General features: G+C 38.2%; 1 protein-coding gene across 1 annotated transcript in view; it reads left to right on the forward strand.

Annotated features, from left to right (window-relative positions):
• The window catches only part of LOC112411726 (phospholipid-transporting ATPase FetA-like), a 108,506-nt gene that overhangs the window by 32,088 nt on the left and 51,171 nt on the right, over nucleotides 1-25,247 (forward strand). The window contains exons 2-6 of the mRNA XM_024763014.1: nucleotides 5,837-5,981; nucleotides 7,342-7,419; nucleotides 19,880-19,938; nucleotides 23,934-24,047; nucleotides 24,883-24,981. Of these exons, the coding sequence (XP_024618782.1) occupies nucleotides 5,837-5,981; nucleotides 7,342-7,419; nucleotides 19,880-19,938; nucleotides 23,934-24,047; nucleotides 24,883-24,981 (495 nt within the window). The remainder of the gene's footprint in view (nucleotides 1-5,836; nucleotides 5,982-7,341; nucleotides 7,420-19,879; nucleotides 19,939-23,933; nucleotides 24,048-24,882; nucleotides 24,982-25,247) is intronic.

Raw genomic sequence — 25,247 nt, forward strand, 5'->3', positions numbered from 1 at the left:
TTTCTGGATTGGGGGAGCAGAGAAACTTCATTGAGAAGTTCATGGGATTTGAGCAGGCCTTTGTAAAATAACCTTTGAAAGATTTTGACTGATACAGAGCAGGGCATTACCCTTGCTTGGAAGGAACAGTGTGAGCAATGGCATAGATGCAGGAAAGCATGGGCCATATAGAGGGAAATGTACATAGGCCAGTTTGAATAAAGGTAAATAGTGGAATAGAAAGATGAGAGAACAGTTCAAATTAGAGCATCTTGAAAGTGTCGCTGATAATATATCTGAACTTCATTCAGTAACCCATGGGAAGGCATCGAAGGTTTCTGAGCTGCTAAGAAGTCATGATCAGTGTTCTGCTCTCGGGCAGCAGTGGGTACTTTATAAAAGTTGGAAGCAAATATCAGGATATTGAATCCAGGAGGAAGGTATAAAGAATCTGATGATATTAGTGGGATTAGAAAGGGGGTAGTAGCTTCAAGAGACCCTCAAATGTAATATATAGAACCTGAGAGGTGATCAGAGAAGGAATAGGTGGTAACTCTTAAATTTTATGAAAGAGTTACAGAATAATAAGGCAGAGGATCAGATATGCTTAAAATCAGGGAAGGTAAGAAATGTCATTTTGGAACATGTTTATCTTGAGACAAGAGTGAGCATCTAAGAGGAAATGTCCAACAGTTTAAGTTTGGGACTAGAGATAGTTTTAGGAGCCAGGGCTAGAGTTGCAGTGAGAGGATATATCATAACTCAGGGAAAGCACACACAGCAAACAGGGATAAGAACAATGCCTTGGGGGAAGAGCACCTATTATGTGCAAGGCATTGTAAAAAAAAAAAAAGCTTGATATACTTTATTTTATATAATCCTTGCAACCAAGGTGAAGTGATTATCTTCATGTGAGAGATAAGGAGAAGTTCAGAGTGATTATCTCATTAGACCAAGGTCATACATTTGACAGTGTTGGGTGGCTCCAGGGTTTAGAGTTAGGTCAGCGGAAATTTACTACATCACACTGCAGAGCTGTCAAAGAGGCAGGAGGAGGAAAACCAGGAGAATTAATTGTCATGAAAACAAGGGAGAAGACAAAGTGTCTTAATGAACTATGGGGTGACTGTGGGAATAGAAAAGATGGAGGTGAGGAAGTGAAATATCTTCAGTGGTTCCCAGAAGTTCCAGCTTTTGTTGGGAATTTGTGCCAAGACCACATAGATGCCAATCTTAGGTACATTGAGAGAGGCTGTTTAAGGACTTTGAACTGCACCTGGCCTGGCTGGAGGTTGAGTTCCATCTACAAATGTACATTTTAACTTGCTCAAATAAGCACTTACCCCCAAAGCACCAGCTGATCTTCCAACTTTGTTTTTAGCAGGAGAGACTACTTTTTCAATTTAGGGTATAGGAAAATCCCAGATAAAATCAGAGTTATTCAAGTTGAAGGAGAGGGAGTACCCTTTTCCTCCTCCTTGCTCCCCTCTACCCTTAATCCACTTCAGAAAAGGGTTCTGAAACCTCCTTGCTGTACATAATAGTATTTGAAAAACCCCTGCTTTGCATTAAATTGGGGGGGGGTGACAAAGGGAAGTGACAGGTATTGCCCTTTATTATAGATGAGAAAAGCTAGAGAACTGAAGGAAAGAGTCATTTGCTTTAGGTACAAATAATTTAGGAATCCAGCTGAGAACAGAACAGGAGTTTTCAAACTCCCCAACAGTCAGCACTCTATTATCTCACTCTTGTCCCCAGTTTTAAAACAAATAAAATTTGTTTAAAAAAGAACATAGCACTTGATTTCTAAGATTCCACTCAGTAGATATTTGTTAACTACATATACGTGCAAAACAGTTAAGACCCGCTTAATAAACACTGACTCATTTTTATAGACTAAAAGAAAGGGAAAATAAACTATCCCAAAGTATCAGTATTATATTACCGAGTAAGGAGCTTTCTCTGTGAGACTGCAAAATTACAAGCGCCAGAAGGAGATTGTGTGGACTCCAATATTTGTTCAGACCCAATTTAAAGCTCTAGGCAGAAAAGAGGGGTTTTGTAGCTCCCAGTAGCTTTACAAAGCCTGCCTCATAGGCTGAGCAGGTAACTCCTGGGGAAGACCATGAGTTTGAAAATGAAAGCAGTGGCTAAGAAACTATAGTGTTTTGCAGGTTTTTTTCTACTCCATTTTGTGTTTGAAGTTAGTTTTATATTCATCTTCACCTATTTGCTTTAAACCACTTGAAACCAAATCCAAGTTAATTGAAAGGTTATGAGGGGTCCATGAACCACCTTTGGAAGAAGCAGTTTGCAAACAAGGGTTTTGAAACTCTCTTCATTTTCCCTATCTAGAGGAAACAGAATTTCAAAATCCACAAAAAAAGAATTTGGCAAGTTCCCAGAAGCCGGGAATCAGACGTAGGAAGCTGAAGGAGATCTAGTCATCTAAATGGCTTCATAGACTAGTAGATGTTTCAACGTCTTCCTACCCCTCCCAGAGTTTTAAAGTTACTAAGTTTAGAAGATCTCTGTTTTCCTAGAGCGTTTTCCAGTCAGAAAGAATTTATGGTTGAAATAAGGAGGGGATAAGGCAGGAACTGTAACTGAGAAGAGAGGTGTAGTGTAGAGTCCTGGCAGTTTTCAGGCTGTGCCGTTTAAAAGCATTTCAGGGTAAGGCTTGCTTTTTATTTATTTATTTAGTATATGTGCTTCTGTTGCATTTTTTTTTAAAAAGGAAAAAATTAAAAAGAAAACTTTTGTTACCTTTGCTAGATTCATGGGGTGGGAATTGGTTGGGGGAATATTGATTTCTGGAGTAACTCTGGAGATTTGTGCATCGGTTATAATAGCTAACGCAGAGAAACCTTAATGGAGTAGACTGGAAGCTTCCATGATTTTACACAACTGTTTTGGGGAAAACACAGTTCTTATTTTAGTCAGGGGATGATAGGCACATCTGCTTCTATGTGAGAGTCCTTTCCTCAGATTCCCAAAAGCCTTCAAGTCAACCAGGGATTTGTTCCTTTGTTGGTAAAGAACTCTACTCTCTGGAAGACAGATTTGTTCATTGAAAGCCAATAATGACTTACGTGCATGCAGTCTATGATATTCTAGTACTAAGAGTTATTGGCTATTCTTATATCACAAATATGCCATTGCTAGACTGCATTGTGTTTTAGTTTATGTAGTTTTCAGACTGAGCTAAATATATAAAGACTTTCTCTAATACTTTGTACTTAGTAAATTTGCCAGTTTTTGTATGTAATAAGTGTGGGGAGGGTATAGGATGTTGGCAGCACAGAATCACAGCTGTGGCTTGGGGGAACTTGAGGTTGGTTTGCAATGTGATACCAATCGGAACTCTATAGGCTAAAAATATCAGTAGACCAGTACTCCACCCTCAACCCCAAGTTTTAGTAAGGTCATTCTTGTTTCTATTTTATGTGACTCAATTCAAGGTCTAGGCAGCTTGGAGATTATCAGCTCAAGGTGGAACCTCTTATTTCTACCTTTAGATTCTCATGTCTAAGTGAAAGAGCTTTAGTTTCTATAACCATGTCATTACAGAGGGAAAAATAGTAAGTTTACAGTGGAGAGTTCTGGCAGACACCATCTTAACCAAGCGTTCTAGGTTCACATCACTAGGAGTCCATATGACAGCATGTATCCCCTGATATGATGCAATGAGAAGGGCACATCACACTCAAGCTGAGGCACCTTCTACAAAACAACTGGCCAATACCCTTCAAAGCTCTCAAGATTATGAAAAACAAGGAAAGAATGAGGAACAGTCACATATGGAAGGAGACGTACAACTAAATGTAATGTGGGATCCTGGATTAGATCCTGGAACAACAACAACAAAAAAGGACATTAGTGGAAAGAATTGGTAAAAAATAAATATTTTCTGTACTTTAGTTAATAGTATTATACCAAGGTTAATTTCTTAGTTTGTTAATGGTTTAATTGTTATGTAAGATATTAACATAAGAAGGTGGGTGGAGAGTGTATGGAAATTCTCTATACTATTTTTGCAACTCTTCTGTAAGTTTAAAATTATCTCAAAATAAAAAAATTTTTTTATGTAGTAACCTGAATTGGGCCAACTCTTTTAGTAAGTGTTAATTAAAAATTACTCTCTGAGGAGTTCCCTGGTGGCGCAGTGGTTAAGAATCCACCTGCCAATGCAGGGGACACGGGTTAGATCCCTGGTCCGGGAGGATCACACATGCCGCAGAGCAACTAAGCCCGTGTGCCACAACTACTGAAGCCCGCATGCCTAGAGCCCGTGCTCCGCAACAAGAGAAGCCACCACAACGAGAAGCCCGCGCACCGCAAAGAAGAGTAGCCCCCGCTCAATGAAACTAGAGAAAGCCCGTGCACAGCAACAAAGACCCAACGCAGCTGAAAAAACTAAAATAAAATTATAAAAAAAATTACTCTCCAGAGTAATTATTCTTCCTCATAAGAAGAGTATTTCCTATCTGGTATGTTCACTTTAATTTTTTAGTTCTTTTGTTATTATCGTATATTGAATAGATATAAAGTTTATCACAAATGTGTAAGTTGTAAAGAGTAACACCATGAGCACAAATGTAGCTTGAAACACTCCGTATGCTTTTTCCATCCCATCCCCTTCCCTCTCCCTAACCTCTATCCTGAATTTGGTATTTTTCATTCCCTTGTTTCTCTTTATAGGTTTACCTTGAAAGTATTTATCCCTGATGATATAGTTTTACATGATATTTAACTTTACATAAGTGGAATAATATTTTATGTATACTTTTGCAATTTGTTTTTTCCCTAAATATTATATTCCAGAGATTTAGCAATGTTAATATGTATAACTTAGCTCACTCATTTTCACTACTATGTAGCTTTCCATTTTATGAACATACCACAAGTTACTTCTCTATTCTATCATTAATAGCCATTTGGTTGGTTTCCCAGTTTTGCTGTTATGAGCAGTGCTATTGCACACATCTTCGTATGTGACATATAATGACAGTTTCCCTAGGGTATATAAATAAGATGGACTAGCTGGGTTATAGGGTAAATTCTCCATCAACTTTATTAGATAAGGCCAAATTGTTTTCCAGAGTAGTTTGTCCAATTTTTAATACCACCAACAGTATGTAAGTGTTCCAGTTGTTCCACTTTCTCTCTAGCACAATATTATTAGACTTAAATTTTTTTTTACTAAGCTGGTGGGTGTGTATATTAAAATTTTAAAACATTGCCATTTGTTGATTGACTACTTTGTGTCAAGTACTGTGGCAGACGTTTTCATACATTATTTAATTTAATCCTCTCACAGTTCTTCTTAGCTCCCTAATGGAAACTAACGTTGTACTTAGTTTGTAATACATAATTACCTCTAAACCTCTCTCTGGCAAATTTATTCCTTATCAGATTTTTCTCCATCTTGTATCTGCTAAATTTATTTTCTGTTTCTTAAAAAAAAAATTATTCTCACTTTAGAAGAAATTTAAGGCATGAAGTGGTTAATAACTTGCCCCAAGTCACATTGTCGTTAATTAGTAGCAAACTTTGAAATGAAACCCAGTTCTCTAGCTCCTAATCCTTTTTTTTTACTCCATCTCTTCCCTTTTCCCTCCCACATCGCATTTCTTCTTCCCTACCCTCACATTCTCCTCCTCCTCCTCTGAGTTTAACAGCTTAAATGTATTTTCCAGTTGGCAGCTATGTAATGTGATGTGCGTGTAGAGAGCGTCACAAGATTGGGTGAGTGCCTGGTTCCAGCTAAATAGTCATTACTCAGGTCCCTGGCTGGCTGTTAAGTGTCACAACCATTTCAAATTCCAAGCTGTGCTGCTTGTGTGCATTTGGCCAGGCTACCCTCTCAAAGCTGTCGATGGCCCTGCAGGGGTTGGAGAGAATCCAGAACTTCAGGACCTCCCATCCTTGGCTCTCCTTTCTCAACAGTAGGAACCCCAAGCCTACTGTGGGGGTCCCTGAGAATTCTCAGGCAACTGAAGGTAGGACTGGGTGCCTAGAGAGTGATGCTATTAGAACTGCTCACGTTCGTTAGGAACACACAGATTCTGTTGACAGAAGAAACAGACCTTAGGTTGGGGTACAAAATTTGCAGCACAAGTAAATTTTTTCGGCCTACACAATATTTAATTTTACTTTTTAAAAACTTTGGATGCTTTTATAGGAAGCATGCACTCACCAATTGGTCACGATGCCCAGCACTTCATTTCTTGTTGTTTTACACCTAACTGCTATTAACTCCCTGGCTCCTAAAGTTATTTGATGCAACTCTGCCTAGATTATTGAAATATGAATTGTATCCTTAATGAGGTCACTTGGGACTCACTGAGGGCAGAACTGGAAGATGCATTCTCATTCCAAAGTGATCACAGTTGCCCAGGTAATTTTTTTTTCTGACAGCCAAACATCCCTTGGCTGTAAATACTCTTTTACTTAGACTTAACACTCCCCCGCAAATTATGGATTTTTGTCCCATCTAATCTTGTTTGGGATAATTAAGATGAAAATACATGTAATATTTTCTAGTCTTGGCTTATGCATACTTAGTGACTTAGGAGAGCTGAAAGAAATTAATTAATTAAAATAAACATACTTTTTTGGCCTTTTTTGAATTGGGTTAAGAATGGAGAGATAGAAGGGTTTTCTGTGTAGCATAGTCATGGGGTTTGATAAAGCATAATTTTCAAAAGGTTAAAAAACATGACTCTCATGTAAATATAAAATGGACAGGTGTCACAGATTTTATTTAACTCATTAATTAACGAGGGAACCAGTAAGATGTTAAGACCAGTTCAAATAAAAATTTAGGAGCTGTGTATATATAGGCAATTTCATTAAAAAAAAGTTAAGATTTCTCAATTATATACAAAACTATTTAAAGTCCTAAAGTACATTAATCAAAACCTTTGGAGTTATCTTTTCCACCAGAGAGAAAATATTTATATCTATATTAGATGAAAATCTACAAGTTAACTGCCGCCCTATGGGGTTATAGAATAGTCCAACAGAAAACTAATCAAAGGTGTAAGCCCAGAACTTCACTAAAAGATCACCCAATGATTTATTTTTCCTGTTTCCAAGTTTCAGCTAATTTTTCTGGCAGATTATAGTTATCAGCTTAGATTTGGTTGCCAGGAAGTGGAATCTGTTTCCCAAGTTTTGGAAATATAACTTTATGATAAGGCTGTATGAAATGAATTCTAAAATTTAGCATATGTATTTTAGAGGTAGATTTATTTTGGATTTCAGAGATCAAGTTCCAAGTTTCTTAAACATTCATTTAAGTAAAATGGTATTGGCAATGAGAAATTCCCCTTCTAAATTTTTTTATTTCCTTTACAGAAATCCCAGGGAATTTTAACTGGAACTACTCTGCAATGTCTGTATTTGAAAAGGAAAGTGAGGACAAACAAAATGGAGGTAGGTGAACTCTAAGTCTGTATGTCATTATTGTTGCCTCTAAAAAGTGCACACATGCACGCACATGTGTGTACACTTGCACGTATGACAGATAAATAGACTGGCCAACCTACCAAACTACCATTTTAGCGAACTGACCAGGAAAGGAAATACACTTTGCAGAAGTAAATACTTTGTACTTACAATTTCAAGCTCCCTTGTTCTGTCATTTGAGAATTCTAATTTGAGTAGTTATACTTGCTCATCTTTTGTTCTTTTATCTGTACTCTTATTTTATTTTGTACTTTTATTTGGAAGTTCATCAGGAAAGCATGTGTTCCTTTTCCTCTCCCCATCCTTCACAACCGCCTCCTGCTAAAAAAGAAGTGGTTAATGTGAAAAGCAGTTGCTGAGGCTAATTAAGTCATCTTTTGCAGACTTTTTGCAGACAGAGCAAGTGGATCTGGCTATGGTGTTAGAGAGGATTTCTGTACCACTTCCGTGCTTTCCTGTGGTGTTTCAAAGTACTAAAAGGAGCTGGGGTAATCACACCCAAGCCACCTTTAAGAATGAAGCTGCCTGACATGAAAAAAGAAATCTTCTTCTAACATAAAATTTTGAGAAAGCAAGCCAGACTGTAGTTCTATATTTAGGCTTCCTTTTGAGGAGTGGAGAAGGTGCAGAGAATGAAATTAGGTCACTGATGTAACGCCACACTATACCTTCTTTACTTTCTGTCATTATGCAGTTGTCTGATTCCTGGAAGGAGCCCATTCCAAGGGCACAGGCCCTGGTTCTAGGAAGAGGAAGTCAGGGAGCTCCCAACAGAAGGAAAAAGCAAGAAGTCCTCTCCTACTCTCAGAACTGCTGAAAGAGAGAGGGTTGAGGAAAACAGGCTAACTGACCAATTTCTCCTGCATCTTCTTATGAACAGAGAATATGGAAGACAGTGTAAATCAGTGAAGCGAGAACACACCCTCACACCATACACAACAATAAACTCAAAATGACTTAAAGACTTAAATATAAGACATGACACCATAAAATTCCTAGAAGAGAACATATGCAAAACATTTCTCTGACATAAATCGTAACAATGTTTTCTTAGGTCAGTCTCCCAAGGCAACAGAAATAAAAGCAAAAATAAACAAATGGTACTAATCAAACTTATAAGCTTTTGCACAGCAAAGGAAACCATAAACAAAATGAAAAGACAACCTACAGACTGGGAGAAAATATTTGCAAACGATGTGACCAACAAGGGCTTAATTTCTAACATATACAAACAGCTTATACAATTCAATAACAACAACAACAAAAAACCCCAAACAACCCAATCAGAAAGTGGGCAGAAGGTCTAAATAGACATTTCTCCAAAGAAGACGTGCAGATGGCCAGTAGGCACATGAAAAAGATGCTCAGCATTGCTAATTATTAGAGAAATGCAAATCAAAAACTACAGTGAGGTACCACCTCACACTGGTCAGAATGGCCATTATCAAAAAATATACAGATAACAAATGCTGGAGAGGGTGTGAAGAAAAGGGAACCCTCCAACACTGGTGGAAATGTAAATTGGTGCAGCCACTGTGGAAAACCAGTATGGAGGTTCCTCAAATCATTAAAAATTGAGCTACCATATGATCTAACAATCCCACTCCTGGGCATATATCCAGACAAATCTATAATTCAAAAAGATACATGGACCCCTATGTTCATAGCAGCACTATTTACAATAGCCAAGACATGGAAGCAACCTAAACATCCATTGACAGATGAATGGATAAAGAAGATATAGATATATATACACACACAATGGAGTATTACTCAGCCATAAAAAAGAATGAAATAATGCCATTTGCAGCAACATGGATGGACCTAGACATTATCATACTAAGTAAGTCAGACAGAAAGACAAACATCATATGATATCATTTATATGTGGGATCTAAAAAAATGATAGAAATGAACTTATTTACAAAACAGAACCAAACACAAACATAGAAAACAAATTTATGGTAACCAAAGGCAGAAGGAGGGGGAGGGATAAATTAGGAGTTTGGGATTAGCGATTAGCAGATACACACTACTATATACAAAATAGGTAAATGACAAGGTCCTACTGTATAGCACAGGGAACTATATTCAATATCTTGTAATAAACTATAGTGGAAAAGAATCCAAAAAAGAATATATATACACATATAGCTGAATCATTTTGCTATACACCAGAAACTAACACAACATTGTAGATCAACTATACTTCAACAAATAAATAACTTTTTAAGAAAAGAAAATATAGAGGACAAAATACTTTAGGGGGCAGTAAGTTCAAGGTTAATGAAGAATGTGATAGTCAATAAAGACTGATTAATTTATTCAACAAATATTTATTGATCACCAAATGCCACTGTGCTACATGCTGGCAATACAATAGCCGCAAAACTAGACAGAATCCCAGACCTAATGGAGATTATGGTTTACTGAGGGACAGCCTTTAATTAAGTAATAAGACATTAAATAATAGCACAGAGAAATGTCAAATTATATCGACGGTAAGTGCTAGGAAGTCAAGGTCATATGGGAGGCACAGTGGTTAAGACCGTGGATTCTGGAGCCATACTGTCTAGGTTTGAATCCTAGCTCCACCACTTACTGTTATTTTTGGGAAAATCTCTTAATTTCTTTATGCTACAGCTTCTCATCCATAAAATGGGGCTAATACTAGTGCTACCTCATAAGGATGTTGTGAGGATTAAATGAGGTAATGTTTGTAAAGCACTGGCACATGGTAAATACTAGGTAAACGTTTATGTAAAAAGTAATTTATAAGAGCTTGGTGCTCCCATTCAGGAAGATAATTAAGAACTTGAATGTTTATAAATGTGGATCATTTCAAAAAGTCAAAATTTTTACCAATGAAAAGTAATTGGAACCAGTTTTCTTGGTCTGAATTCCTTCAGATAGGCTAAGTCTACCTACTGCAGTAGAGTTATTGCTTGTGCTGTTTGGAGCAGTGAGCAGTTAATCCTGGTGCATCCTGTTGGCCTGAGTCAACAAAATAACAGTGGCAAAACCAGTATTTGGCAGGTAACTCTGCCCTTTTCCAGGCTATCAGCCTGTTCTGGTTGGAAAACACATAGTACATAGAGTGGATGTTGACTGGTTCCAGCATTTTGCTTACCTACTCTCTCCTTTCTATTTTTCACTACTTTCTTAGTTCAAGCTCTCACTGTTTCAAGCACTGATTATTGCAGCAATCTTTTAAGTCTTTATTCTGCAATCTGTTCCTCTGTAAATACGTCATATTAATCTTTCTGAAATTCCGGTTTTATCACATTTTTCCCTGCTCAGAATCTTTCTGGGATTCCTTGTCAGCTACTAGATAAAATTTAAGGTCATTAGCCTGCATTAAAAGCCTGACTTTATAGCCTTGTTTCCTCCCTCCTTCAGACTCTTCCTACCTACTGTACTATCATACAACTTGTCTAGTCTCAGTGCTGAAAATTTCATTAAGTTCTTTTTTTCTGCCTAGATCCATGTTCCCTACATCTATCAATATATTGAATCTATATTCATCTTTTAGGTTTAGTGCAAGTCCTCTATGAAGCCTTCTCCAGCAACTCTAGCCACCAGTGCCCCCCACGCCCCTGACATTATCTTTCCTTCTTGAATTCCTATAGTGCTTGATTTCTATAATTTTTAAAAATAATAGCCTTATTAAGATATAATTCACTTGTCATAAAATTCACCATTTTAAAGCATACAACTCAGTGGTTTTCAGTACATTCACAGAATTGTGAACCATGACCATAATTCAATTTTAGAAAATTTTCATCACCCCCAAAAGAAACCCCGTACCCAGTAGGAATCACTCCCAATTCCCCCCACCTCCAGCCACTGGCAACCACTAATCTATTTTCTATCTGTATGGACTTGTCTATTCTACACATGATATATGCATAACATATACACATATATATAGAATCAAGTAATATGTAGCCTTTTGTGACTGGCTTCTTTCACTTAATGTTTTCAAGGTTCATGCATATTGTAGCATATATTAGTACCTCATTCCTTTTTATGGCTAAATATCATTTCATTGTATGGGCACACGACTATTTGTTTATCTGTTCATCAGTTGATAGATATTTGCATTGTTTCCACTTTTTGGCTATTATAAACAATGCTGCTATAAACATTTATGTACAAGTTTTTGTGTGGACTTCAATTCTCTTGGGTTTCTACAATTCACTGTAAATCTTATTAATATCCTGCCTTGAACTTTTACTTTACTGTTTTGCATATATGTTGAGTTTATCTACTAAGTTATCTACTTAGCCCAGTGCCTACAGAGTTCCCTCTGTCCTGGAGAGTTTACAAGCTTGTCCCATTTATTATACTTCTCCTTTCCCTCAGCTTTACCACCCATACACATATATTGATACAAATATCATCCTTGTTATCATCACCACTACCACAACACAACAGTAAAAATTATTAATAAGTATTGATAGGTAGTTAAATAATACTAGGTAGTAAATTCAAAAGGGTGAGATACACTTGTATGTATTGACATGGAAAGATCTACAATACATATTATGAAAAGAAAAAAGCAACTAGCAGAGCAATACATATAGTAGCATCTCATTTGTTTAAAAAACACATATAGGTGTTTGTGTATATGTATATGTTTGTAAGTAAATACTCTAAGGAAGGGACCCCCAAAGGATATACGCCAATCTGTTAACAGTGGTTTCCTTAGGAAAGGGAGAAGGCGTGGGAAAGGAAACTTTACATTTTTTCTCTATATATTTTTGAGTTTGGATCTTTTACAGGTAAAATATGTTTGCTTTACTTTGGTGATTTGAAAAACAATTAAAGAAAAAAGTGTAATCACAAAGGAAAAAAAACTAAGTTGGAGAAACTAGAAAGAAAGGACAGAAGAAGAAATAGTACGAAGGAAGAGGGCATAGATATTGCAGGGCAGTAGGGCAGAAAATTAATCAGAGCCTTAGTAATAGAATCCTATGCAACACCACATCTAAATAAACACAAAAAAATAGACATCAATGTTGCACAACTCTGTGAACATAACAAACACCATTCAATTGTACATTTTATTTTAAACAGATGCATTGTATAGAATGTACATTATATCTCAATAAAGTTACTTAAAATAAAACAGACATCTAAAATTTTTAGAGCTAGTTTCTGGAATTCTGTTTGTTTAGAAAATTTAAAGCAACAATTGAATTAATTTGTAGGAACCTTTCTTGACCTCAGTAAAAGTCAGGGTAGCCAGATAAAATACATGATTCCCAGTTAAATTTGAATTTTAGTAAACAATGAATAGTTTTTTAGTGTAAGTATGCCCCATGTAATATTTGGGACATATTTTGTTTTTGTATTTTTATTTGCTAAATCTGGCAATGCTAAACAAAGGGAATTAAATTTTGAATCTTTTATAGTTAAATTGTTTCTTTGGCATCACCAAGCTTTGCTCTTAGGTCCAGCTTTGTGTGAATGGCATTTTGTTTCTGATGGCCTTTATCATAACTTTCCCAACCTCTCATCTCCTATCCCAAGGAAAGTTTTATGATTGAGAAGCACTGAAAGTGATGTCTGGTAGTTCAGTCAAACATGATGGTTTTTACCTTTGCCACATTGATGAGAAATCATTAGTTCTACATTTCAAATGAGGTCAGAATGGTAAAGCACCACTCTCAACTCCCATCTCCCAGTTGATGTTTCTGTCAGCTTCTCCCTTGGAGAGGAAAGGGGAAAAAAACAAAGGTCTCCAAGAGGAGTAGGGGGAGGGGACTTTGGTTTTGAGCACATTCTGAATTGTGTCAGCCAAATCAATCTTGTATGACATCCTGTTAATAAATGAGGGTTTGCTTTTTGCTTTTTACTATCTTTCTTTTCTTTAGTGTCTTGTCCTTTGAGCAATTCTAGTCTTGTTCTGCTAAACTTGGACAGAAGAATTAGTGAAGCTACAGAGGATGATCAGAGGCATGGTAACAGGAGAGCTACAGTAGTTCAAGAACTAGACTTTTCATGACCTTCAAGGTTTTAGAGAGCTTCCTCTCCAGGTTGTTTTTGACACTGCACTCTACCCACCCTCTTCAGTCATGCTGATTATCCTCCTGTTTGCTGACCTTAGAAAGATCAACAAAGAATTAGTCTTAGCTGGGGTTTCTCTTTCAGTCCAGCTGTTCTGTGATTATATAGATACTCCCACAAGGAGGAGGAGGTGATTATTCTCCTTTGGAGGGGTTTGGACAGAAATCTGACCATGATTCAACAGAATGTGTTTCTAAGCATCTATTCACTTGTGTGCTTGTTCATTCAACAAATATGTGTTAAATCCAGGGCCTAATGCTGAGCTAACCAGTGGGATACAGAGATTTAAAGAAAAGAAAAAAGTAAAAAAGACATGGTCTCTATCTTTAAGGAGGTCTTTGTTTAGTGGGAGAAGATGGTATTAGAAGTATTATAAATGAGCTGAATGTAAACCATGAGACATAGCAATGGGTAGACTGAACCAGAAACACGTAATGAAATGGTGATGAGACAGCAAATTAGTTACTGCCTCTTCCGCAGGACCGCTGACCCTGGACTTTCCCATGATGACTCTCAGCTATGTCATTTAGCTATTCTTCATACCATTCTTTAGATAGAAATATCATCTGGTGACTGCACTCAAGATATCTTAGAGATGCAGTCTGGAGAGATGAAATATAAATGTTCTTGTGTACCCAAGACTGGAAGCCATATGGGCAGCTAAATCAACTGATAGCTATAATGTTCCCATTATGCTTTTTGACTACTAGGATAAATCGTGATCATTTGGAATCTAAGAAATTCCAGAATTCCTACTGTAAATTGATTCCAACTAATTTGAGCAGAAATTCCAGAACTTGGTCAGTTATCCTTCCCCTGGCACTCTCTTGATTTTTAGAGATGGGTGAGTTTCAGTCATATGCATTAAGTGACTTGGGTGAAATCACCTAGGCCTGTTGATCTAGAATGACAGCAGGGGGTTATTGCTGAGTTTCTCTCACCAGCACCTGGGCTTCCTTGATCTGGGAGTCTGGTGGTGTAAGGAGAGGGGACCTTGACTAATCTACTGGTTAGAGACTTGTACTCCTAAAGGTCATCTCACTGCTCTTCTGTCTTTAGTTGGAAAATCCTATTTGTGATTGTTTTCCCACTGTGAGCAAGGAGGTATTTGCTCAGAACCTCCTAAGACTGATTGCCTCCTGACCACCTAGCCTGACTTCCTTTTTCTCCCTCCCTCCTTCTTCCTCCTGCTTCCTTTTCTTTCTGTGTGCCACTTCTTCCAGTTCCCTCTTACAGAGCCCATTTTCCTTTTTAGTTTCTGCCATTTCCTTCTCTGGGTGCATCTCCAATTTTCTGTAGCTTTAACTCCTAAAACTTGAGATTGGATTACATCAAGATTGCATAAGAGCTATGTTTTTCACTCTAGCATTTGATTCAAAACTCTTAAGTACATACTTAGAGGCTTCTCCTACTTTGACACTTCTCTTCTACTAACATCCCACCAAGGGATTTTCCATCACTAGACTGTGGCTTTTGTACCCTTTCTTCTTCACTGGCTGAGTCAGCTTAGTATATCCACAGGAGATAGCTGAAAGTTCAAAATCTACTTTGAGCACAGACAACTGTATCAGTGATCCTTGTGGAATCTCCTTGACATAGCATAAGATAAAGGACAAAAAAATATCATTTAATAGTACTTTTGATGTGTCAGGTATTATGTAGACAGTTAATGAGTACCATCTCATTTAACCCTCATATTAGCATATAAGGTAGATTTTACTATCCCGTTTTACACATGAGGAAACTAAAGCCCGGAGATGGAAAATGACTTGCCCTAAGTCACTTAACAGTTTAGTCACAAAGCCCAGTCTAGAACTGCTAAAATTTTCTGAGCATTTTTTGATGTATTGGGAATTGTTCTTAAGTGCTTTGCATGCCTCAATTTATTAATCCTCACAATAACTTTATGAGTAGGTATTATTATCATTCATTTTACAGATGAAGAAAATGAGTCTCAGAAAGGTTAAGTAACTTCCTCAAGGCTATGTGGCTGGTGAGTGAAAGGTTGAGATTTGAACTCTGGAAGTCTGACTCAATTGTCCATGTTCTTTTTTTTTTTAATTGAAATATAGTTTATTTACAATATTGTGTTAGTTTCAGGTATACAGCAAAGTGATTCAGTTATATATATTTTTTCAGATTATTTTTCCATTATAGGTTATTACAAGATATTGAATATGGTTCCTATGTTCTTTTTTTTTTTAATATAAATTTATTTATTTATTTATTTTTGGCTGCGTTGGGCCTTCGTTGCTGCCTGCAGGCTTTTTCTAGTGGCAGTGAGCGGGGGCTGCTCTTCGTTGTGGTGCGCAGGCTCCTCATTGTAGTGGCTTCCCTTGTTGCAGAGCACGGGCTCTAGGCGTGCAGGCTTCAGTAGTTGTGGCTCGCAGGCTCCAGAGCACAGGCTCAGTAGTTGTGGTGCACGAGCTTAGTTGCTCTGCGGCATGTGGGATCTTCCCGGTCCAGGGCTTGAACCCATGTTCCCTGCATTGGCGGGCAGATTCTTAGCCACTGTGCCACCAGGGAAGTCCCGAGTTCCTATGTTCTTAACCACTGTGGAAGCCTGCCATGTTTTTAACTCTAAGTCAACTGCACATTTTATAATACCAAGTTGCCTTGCTTCACCAAGATGTCTGACCCTTTCATTTCAGTGATTTTTACCACCCTCAGGCCAGCTCTCAGCACAGGTCCTTGTGAAACCAGGTCTTCGCTGAACAGGCTGTAGACTCAACCCTTAGTTCCCAATGAAGGATGCATTTTCCACAGTCACCATAGGTTAGAGCTAGGTGTTTGTCCCCTTGAATTCCATAGCCATGACTACTTCAACTAGACCATCTCCTAGACTCTCCTTGTCTAAGCTAATTTTCAATCTTCTGTAGTTCTAACCTCTCATCCATAATTCACATTTTGTCTCTCTTGTTTCAGCCAAACAGAAATAAACTTTGAATTAACAAGTGATGGGGAAAACACTTGGTCATCACAGTCTTTTCTCAACAATATTCACAAGCCCTAGGGAATCTTGAATTAATCTTTCATTATCTCATCCAAAATTTTTTTCTGCCTTTATTATCTCAAACATGACTTGCTACCTTCTTTCCTTAAGCTTGTCTTCTTTTTCTCTCAGACTTTTAGTTTCTTCTCCTAGATGCTTGTGCAAACTGAAGTTTTAACCACTTTTCTCATTGTTCCTGCTTTTCCTTTTTTTAGAGGCATCTTATGAAAACCAACTTTCTAGCCTTCAGTTGCTCTTCCCTCCCTGGTGAAAATCCTACTTTCCTTCTTCTTCCCTTTTCTTTCATAGTAGGTCGGGGATCAAAGAGCCAGAACTAGGTGTTGGTTAATGCCGTCCCCCACTTAGAAGTCTCAATCTGTCTCCACCAGCTCAGGCTCTGAACTTTGGGATCTACCTGCTTTACTTTACTCCTAAACTCAAAGAGGGACGTATGCATTTAGTTGTTTTGCAGAGCCTCAACTCCATGTATCCCTTGGGGTTGCTGGGCTGAGAGAGAATAGCCTGTTGCACCCAGATAAATTGCTGGGAAAACCTGCTAGACCTTTATTAAGTTAAAAAAATAGTTAGTGAGATCTAGGATTAAATTTAATAAGAAATGTGAAATTCAATAAGAAAATATTAGAACTTTATCAAGAGGCATAAAATAATATTTTTGAATAAACTGAGGGGCTGTGCTGGTCTATTGGGTATGGTTGGAGGGGCAAATGGCATGAGAGAGACTGATTTTATTCACCAATGCCTGAGCAAATTGAGTATGAACATAGTAGAAAAGTAGCCTGCTCGTGGATTGGAAATCTCAACGTCAGTCGAAACACCAGTACTATCCTGGTACTCTGTCCTAATCAGGCAGCCATCTGGGCCCCTGAGAAAGTCCCTGCAGAAAGAGTATCGGCCATGCAGCAGCTCTACATCCTAGACACAGCTAAATTATCTGAGCCATACATGTTCCACTGCTTTGGATAACCTAAATTATAATGGTTAGCAGAAGCTGTTGTATCACCAGATTGTAAATAAGCCACTAACTAGTCAAAACAGAGTACAAAACAAAACATCCTATCAGTCCCATCTCAACTTCCCCTCTCTTTATTCAGCTAATCCTAGTAATCACAAGAATGAAAGAAGAAAGAAATACACTAGTCCAGGAGAACAAACTATAAGCTGCATAACTGGGTGGTAAACTAGCCCAGGGAAGACTTATAGCCACTTGTTTATGTATTGCTAGCAAGCTGATTGTACAGACATGATCATCACGCACAAAGAAATGGCTTCCTGGGGTCACCCCAGTCTCCCTCCAGGGATGTAGTATGCTACTGGATGGGGGACTAATAGTGCAAAAAGGTCAACTCTCTCCAGATTAATCGGTGTAATTTCCAAATCTGTGTACTCAAATCCTTGAGTAAAAGGAGGTAAACATCCCAGTTTCACCTTTCCTACAATTTGTGCAAATCTCTGAACTTCAAGCACTGCCCATTGTGCAGACTTTGGCCCCTTATATTTTCTGTAAGAAATTTAGTCTTGTGGTGATTTCATGATATTTAGTCATTTTTGCTGACAACCAGAGGAGGAATAAAGGAAATTACATGAAGAACTATAAAAGTCCCTGTCTTATCATCGGCTCTTTCCTCAGCTTTCAGAAGTCTACCATCTTAGCCCCCTGAGGAAAGAAGTGTGATTTTCCAGACCTGACTGTTCTTCCCATGGGAGGTAGCTCTGCCTTTTCTAATAAACCACTTTCACTCCATCCACAGAATTTTAGTGAATAAAATTTTATTTGTGTTCATCTCTAGTCAAAACTCTAATCTTGGGGCTTCCCCGGTGGCGCAGTGGTTAAGAATCCTCCTGCCAATGCAGGGGACACGGGTTCGTGCCCTGGTCCAGGAGGATCCCACATGCCGCGGAGCAACTGAGTCTGTGTGCCACAACTACTGAGCCTTCACTCTAGAGCCCACGAGCCACAACTACTGAGCCCACACGCCACAACTACTGAAGCCTGCACACCGTAGAGCCCATGCGCCGCAACTACTGAGCCCACGTGCTGCAACTACTGAAGCCTGCGAACATAGAGGCTGTGCTCCACAACAGGAGAAGCTACCGCAATGAGAAGCCCATGCACTGCAACAAAGAGTAGACCCCACTCGCTGCAACTAAAGACCTCAGGCAGCAACAAAGACCGAACACAGCCAAAATTAATTAATTTAAAAATTCCTTTCTCATTAAAAAAAAAACAAATCAAAAAAGAAGGTATATAAATGTTCAATAAAACACATGAAAAGTTACTCAATGTCACCATTAGTCATTATGAACATGCAAATCAAAATCACAATGAGATATTACTTCATATCCACTAAGATGGTTAAAATGAAAAACACAGTCAATAACAAGTGTTGGCAAGGATATGGAGAAATTGGAATTCTCATACATTGTCAGTGAGAATGTAAAATAGTGCAACTGCTGTGAAAACCTTTTCAGCAGTTCCTCAAAATGTTAAAACTAGAGTTACCATATGACCCAGCAATTCTACTCCTATGTTTATACCCAAGAGAAATGAAAACATGTTCACATAAAAACTCGTATGTGAGTGTTCATAACACAGGGCCTGACACCTGCTAAGAACTCAGTAAATGCTTGTTGAACCAATGAAGAATCGAAGAGGCTATAGGAATGTTTTATTCAGGACAGAAAGATCTATTGATAATATACATTTTTAATACTTTTCATAACATGATAATGGGCTACTTGTAATAGTTTGTAACACCTATGTGTTTTGATGTGATGATTTTGTATGTGTTGTTGTTATCAGGCTGACTCCACTAAATTGCAAGTCCCTTGAAGTCAGGACTCTGCCTTACTCATCTTTTTATCTCCCCACAGCATCCAGCACACTGGTTTCTGTGCAGTAGATGCTCAGTAATTATTTATTAATTCAAATTTAGTCAAGCAAGTTTAGGAAAGGCTGCCTTGGAATGAACCTCAGATATCTTAAACTATGGCTCTGTAATTAACTTATGAAGGAGAACTGGGTTTCTGTGTTTGGCAGTAATGTTGGTGCACACCAGCTTGTTGTCTGTGGAAACATAATCTAGGATTACTAGAAGCATTAATGGTGGAGAACTCCTCAGAAGTTACTTGTCCTCTTGCCTCTAGAAAGCTTCAACAAACACTTTAGGGTTTCTATTTTTATTGTATTTCTTGATTCTCTGAATAGAGAGACAAAATCCTATTTGTGGGCAGATATCCTCAGTGAGAAAGTGTGAGAAGCTAGTGAAGTCTTCATTAGCAGCCAGCATCCCAGGCTGATCTACAGAGGGGCATCCTTCAGATCATTTCTCTCTTCTTTTTCAGAACAAGAGAGGTATCTGCAAGCCAACAACAGAGAATTTAACTGTCTGTTCGGATATCCGGTGAGTATCAGGTCTCTAGCTATTTCAGGAGAGGGCTAGTATTTTCCTCTAATAATCCCCGTTGTCAGTGAGGAAGGAAATTCTCTGTAGATGTAGATTCTACAACATAGGTTCTACTTTCTTTCAAGCTCCTATACAATGAGGGCTGGTACAGTGAGGGCCCAGAAACCAAATTAATACGGTGACCTAGACTCAGGGGAGAATGTGTCTCAAATTTTGGGTTTTATATATATCTTCTAGAAAAGAAATATTGTAGCTTGCACAAATGAAAGCATGGTTCTACAACTTTCTTTTTTCACTTAGACATCTCTCTATGACAATATGTGTAGACCTTCCTAATTCATTTAATAGCAGCATAGTTTTCCATAGTATCAATATACCTTAATTTATTCAACCAGTTTCTTATTATCATTTTAAATGTCTCTATTTATATGCAGGTGTCCCCTCCAAAAAAATTTCCCCAGTGTTTTGCTATGATAAATGGTCCTAAGTGAACACCATTGTACTACATATACTTCAGCACATTTGTGTGAATATACATTATGAGAGTTTCCTTGAAGTGAATTGGCTGGGTCAAAAGGAAAACACATTAAAATTTTTGATACATATTGCCAGATTGCCCTCTAAAAAGATTATATCCATTTATATTTCTACCTATAGTAAAGACTGCTCACTTCTCCATATTCCTGCCAAACTTGATATTATCAATCTTTTTTATCTTTGCCAGACTCTTAGATGAAAAATGACATTTTGTCATCTATCTTTCCTTAATTTTGAGTGAGAGCAATAATCTCTTCTTGTTAATTAGCCTTTTGTATTTCTTTTTATGGAAACTACTGTTAATGATCTTTGCCCATTTTCTATTGGATTCTTTTTTCACTTTTTAATTTATTTATAAATAAGTAACTCATAAAAAGATATATGTTTAAAAGTCATGCTCCAACACCCTATTCTTGCCCTCATCTCTGCTCCCTATAGGGAACCACTTTTATGAGTTTCTTGTGTATTCAGCAGTGCTTCTTTGTGCAAATAAAGCAAATACAAATATATATTCTCATTTTCCCACTTTCTTAAACTATTCTGAACCTTATCAGTATGTCCTGGATATGTTTTCATAATTATAATTTCATGAGAGCTTTTTCCTTCTTTTTTCAACTGCATAGTATTTCCTAGGCAGATTAAGCATAGTTTATGTAACCATTTCCTTTTAAATTGACATTGGATTGTTTCCAATCTTTTATAATTACAAGCAATTTTTACATATATGTTACTTTGTGCACATGTAGATATATATATAGTGCTATAAGTATATAATATATATACATAGATATACATATTTGTAGTCTCTGTAGGATATTTATGATTTCTGAGTTAGAGAGGCTCTGGATAATAACAATATTTAGGATATGGCCATGGGAACAGGTTTCCCCCTCTCTACCTTCTAGAGCTACATAAGAAGCTCTATGGTGCAGTAAAACTAGGTTTTGGCATCAGACAGACCTGAGTTTGAACACAGCTCTAGTCTTTATTAACCTTGTATCCTTAGGCACATTATTTACCTTCTTTTCTTCAGTTCCCTCATCTATATGAAGAGCATAATAATGTTCACCATACATGGTGATTGTTAGAGTTAAATATGGTTGTGGAAAAAAAATGTTAGTTTTCTTTCATCAAGAAACTATTACCCCTTGACAAAAGGGTACAAGTTTCACTCATCTCTGTAACTACTGTTCCCATCACAATATTTGGCACATAAATGGCATTCAACAAACATTTGCTGGATAGCTGATGAATAAATAAACAGGTTTGACTATTATGTACTTAACAACCATTTCATTTCCCTGCCTATCCATTGCTCATTTTCATCCTATTTCTCTAATTACTTCCATTCCTATTCCTTTTCCTCTTCTCAATCCCCTAACTACTGATTCTCATTATATACTTGGCCTTCTGTTCTCTATACCCCACTTTAGCAGTCAAACAGGTACCCCTGCCCAAATAAATAAATAGCCCAAACCAAAATCTGCCACCTCTATCATGCCAAAAGAACCAAACACTGAAGAATTTCATAGTTAAGCAGATGTTCTACATTCTTGAGATATTGCTTCTGGTTTGACATTTAAGAGTAGAACAAAACACTCTAGTTGCCAAGTTAGTAAAGAAGTACTGCTATGTTTATCTTGAGACAGAATCGGGATAGCTTTTGTCTTTGTTTTCTAAACAAATGCTACCCAAATGAATAGAAACCTGAAATACATTAACTATAAAATCAAATGGAAAATGAGTAATGAAAGCCAGCTGCTTCAGTAAGGCAAAAGATCAAAAGAACTTTGGATCCAAGTATCAGAGTCGTCTGGACTTAGACACCAAGAAATTCAGAGTATCTTATGATCAAAGAAAACTATTTCTATGTTAGAATAACCTACTCTCAGAGCTAGAAAGGACCTTAGAGGTCATTTAGTTAGAACTCCTTTCAAGACATACCTGTGAGCTCTCCAGGATAGATCTTGTTTAACTCTTTTTCAGCCTCTACTAGTATAGCCCATAATAGAGCTGTGAACAGAGCAAACCTTGAGAAATGTATAGTGTTTGATTGATCATTAATTGGAAAATCATGGAGAAACACGAAGGAAATCCTAGGTTTAACTTGGATCTTTAAACTCCTAAGTGCTAAAATGTTTGACCAGCTTCCCTTCCCTAGGGAAATAGACCTTAGGCAAGGCTTGACTGAGTAGCCTATCTAGCCTTCCAAGGCAAGTTTTAGCCTTAGTACAGAATGATGTTGGTTCCCTGACAGAAGAGTTCAGATGTCTTCCCAAGGTAGGACCCAGCAAGAGATTCTTCATACTTGAGCAGTATCTGTATTTCAGGACTGCAGGTGGGTTTATTCTTTCATCAAGCCCTATAGATGGAGACGGTGGGGGAGAAGCCCTGTCCTTAGGGGATTATTTGGTCTCATTCTTCCACTTTTCTTGAGCTCTTAGATTCAAACTCTCACATCTTAGGTCAAACGACTGAAGACCCCAAAGTAGAAAGTAAGATGGTCTTGTCAACATCTTGAGATCAGGATTGAAGAGGTAGCAAGTTCCCATTTTCACTCAGCAAAATAATAGCTTAGATGTAGGCCAAAACTATTCAGACCTCTGTCAGGACACTTAAGGGGCAAGTGAGTCTCCAATGCTGACAGCAACCAGTGCAGGAACCTTCAGTGGGCTAAGGTTGAAAGACAGTAATTTGCTTTTGGCATCTGATATCCTTCAGCATTGAAAGCAACATGTAAAGGCACAACAAAGTGGGTTTGCCAGGCTAAGAAAAGCTTCATTAGAGAGCTCTGAGTAGAGCTAACACAAATGGCAAACTTGCCTGCTGTTTAGGGCTGAGAAGGACCTTGGGTCATAGGGTAAGATGAAACTGAAAGATTTCTGATTCTAAGAAAAAAAAGCATTTGGATGGCTGTACAAGTGAACTGGGGCTCAAGGGACAGCACAATCTCAACTCTGCAAGTAACTGTGTGGTCTTGGGCAAATAAATTAACCTCAGTGCCTCAATTTCTGCATCCTCAAAAGTTGGTAGTATATTACTCCCTTCATATGGTGGTTGTGAGAATTAAATAAGTTGCTCCATATAAAATGCTTAGAATAGTGCCTTACACATAGTAACTATTCAATAAGTGTAAGTTTTTATTGTTGACTTTATTATCATCATTATTATCAATGGCATCAATAAACAAAGAATTCTATTCAGGGCATAAATAAATCCTGCCCCTCCTAAAAATGTCGCATATTGATCAGCTCTGCCAACTTTGCATACTCTAGTCCTCTCTAGGCCTCAAAGAAAAGGGGGTTGGGAGAAAAACACTTCTTCCCTCCTTCTCCCACTATGTTGGGAAGCTGTGGCTTTTTCCTGTTTTATGAAGTGGTCTTGGTCCTTTTTGTTAAGACTGGGAGGTGGGGTCTTTCATTCATCTAATTGTGCTTGTGTTCTTTTACTCACAGAACAATAGCATCAAGACCTCAAAATATAATGCCTTTAACTTCTTGCCTATGAACCTGTTTGAACAGTTCCAGAGACTTGCAAATGCATATTTCCTCTTTTTGCTTTTCCTACAGGTATTGCCTTTTAGGGCCTTTTCCACAAAGTATTTTATCAGCCTCTCTGGGGTCAGGTTATGTAATCAGTCCTTCTCCTCCTTAAACTGAGAGATGTCTTCTCTCTTTAGATAACAGGCAAATGGATGGCTGGAGTCTCAGGCCAGTCTCCTAGAGTAGCTGTGGTCAGGATTAGCCAGGGTGAAACAAGCCTCTACAAGAGGAAGGGGACAAGGTCGCCAAGTCCCGAGTAAAGGGGTGCTCCCTCATCATGGCTGCATGGCCACAGTTCAGCTTAACCATAAAAGGCCACAGACTTGACTCTTCACCCCAACCTCAGCTGCCATCCCATTCCTCCTTCTTGTCCCAGCCTCCCTGACAGAAAGTTAACACACTGGAGTGCTGAGGGAGGAGAATGGTTTAGAACACAAGCACAGGGCAAGGAAGCAGAGCACAGGGTAGGCACAAGTTGGGAGAGAGAGACGGATCATCTCATTTCCCCTTGTGCTGGAGGGGCATGGGAGGTTATGTGGTTTTCCTGTGTCCACTCTTACAGCCCTACCCCCAGCACCTTCATTATCAGAGGAGAAATGGCTCTTTGCCATCAAGACAAAGGTATTAGAGTTCAGGACAGATACATAGCAATTTACCATCTCCTCTTCTTTAATCCTTTCTTAAGAGGTGTTTCCTGATTTTTGGGTGGTTGTCTGGAGGCTACAACAATGGAAAGCAACTAGGATAGTTGAATTTATTATAAATCTAGGGAGGGGGAAATGGTGGTGGGGTGGGGATTGGGAGGGAATACACTGTCCTTTAAGTTTTTTGACCCAAGTTTCTCTCCCCGTCCCTCTTTCAGTTGATTCCCCAGATCTCCTCCTTGGCATGGTACACGACTGTGGTACCCCTGATGGTGGTGCTGTCCATAACAGCAGTGAAAGATGCCATCGACGACGTGGTGAAGTGGCTTCCTGGGCCTCTAGTCTCTCACTGTACCTAGTCAGGCTGTGGGGGGCAAGAAGGACTCCCCAGGACTACCCTTTGCTAGGAAGAAGCACTGAAAGGAAAGAGGTGTTTCCTTTCCCTATGTCCTTATCCATCCCAGAGGAATATGAAATTCCCTTAAGCCCAAGATTGGTGAGCCATACATGGCCAGAAAGGGGTAATGCAAGGCCTTTCTCTTTCTTCCTACTGCCACCTTTTTCCAGGTTTCCTTCCATCTCC

The sequence above is a fragment of the Neophocaena asiaeorientalis genome, unplaced genomic scaffold (genome assembly GCF_003031525.2).
Source record: "Neophocaena asiaeorientalis asiaeorientalis breed wild unplaced genomic scaffold, Neophocaena_asiaeorientalis_V1.1 scaffold449, whole genome shotgun sequence".
In the NCBI taxonomy this organism is placed as follows: domain Eukaryota; kingdom Metazoa; phylum Chordata; class Mammalia; order Artiodactyla; family Phocoenidae; genus Neophocaena; species Neophocaena asiaeorientalis.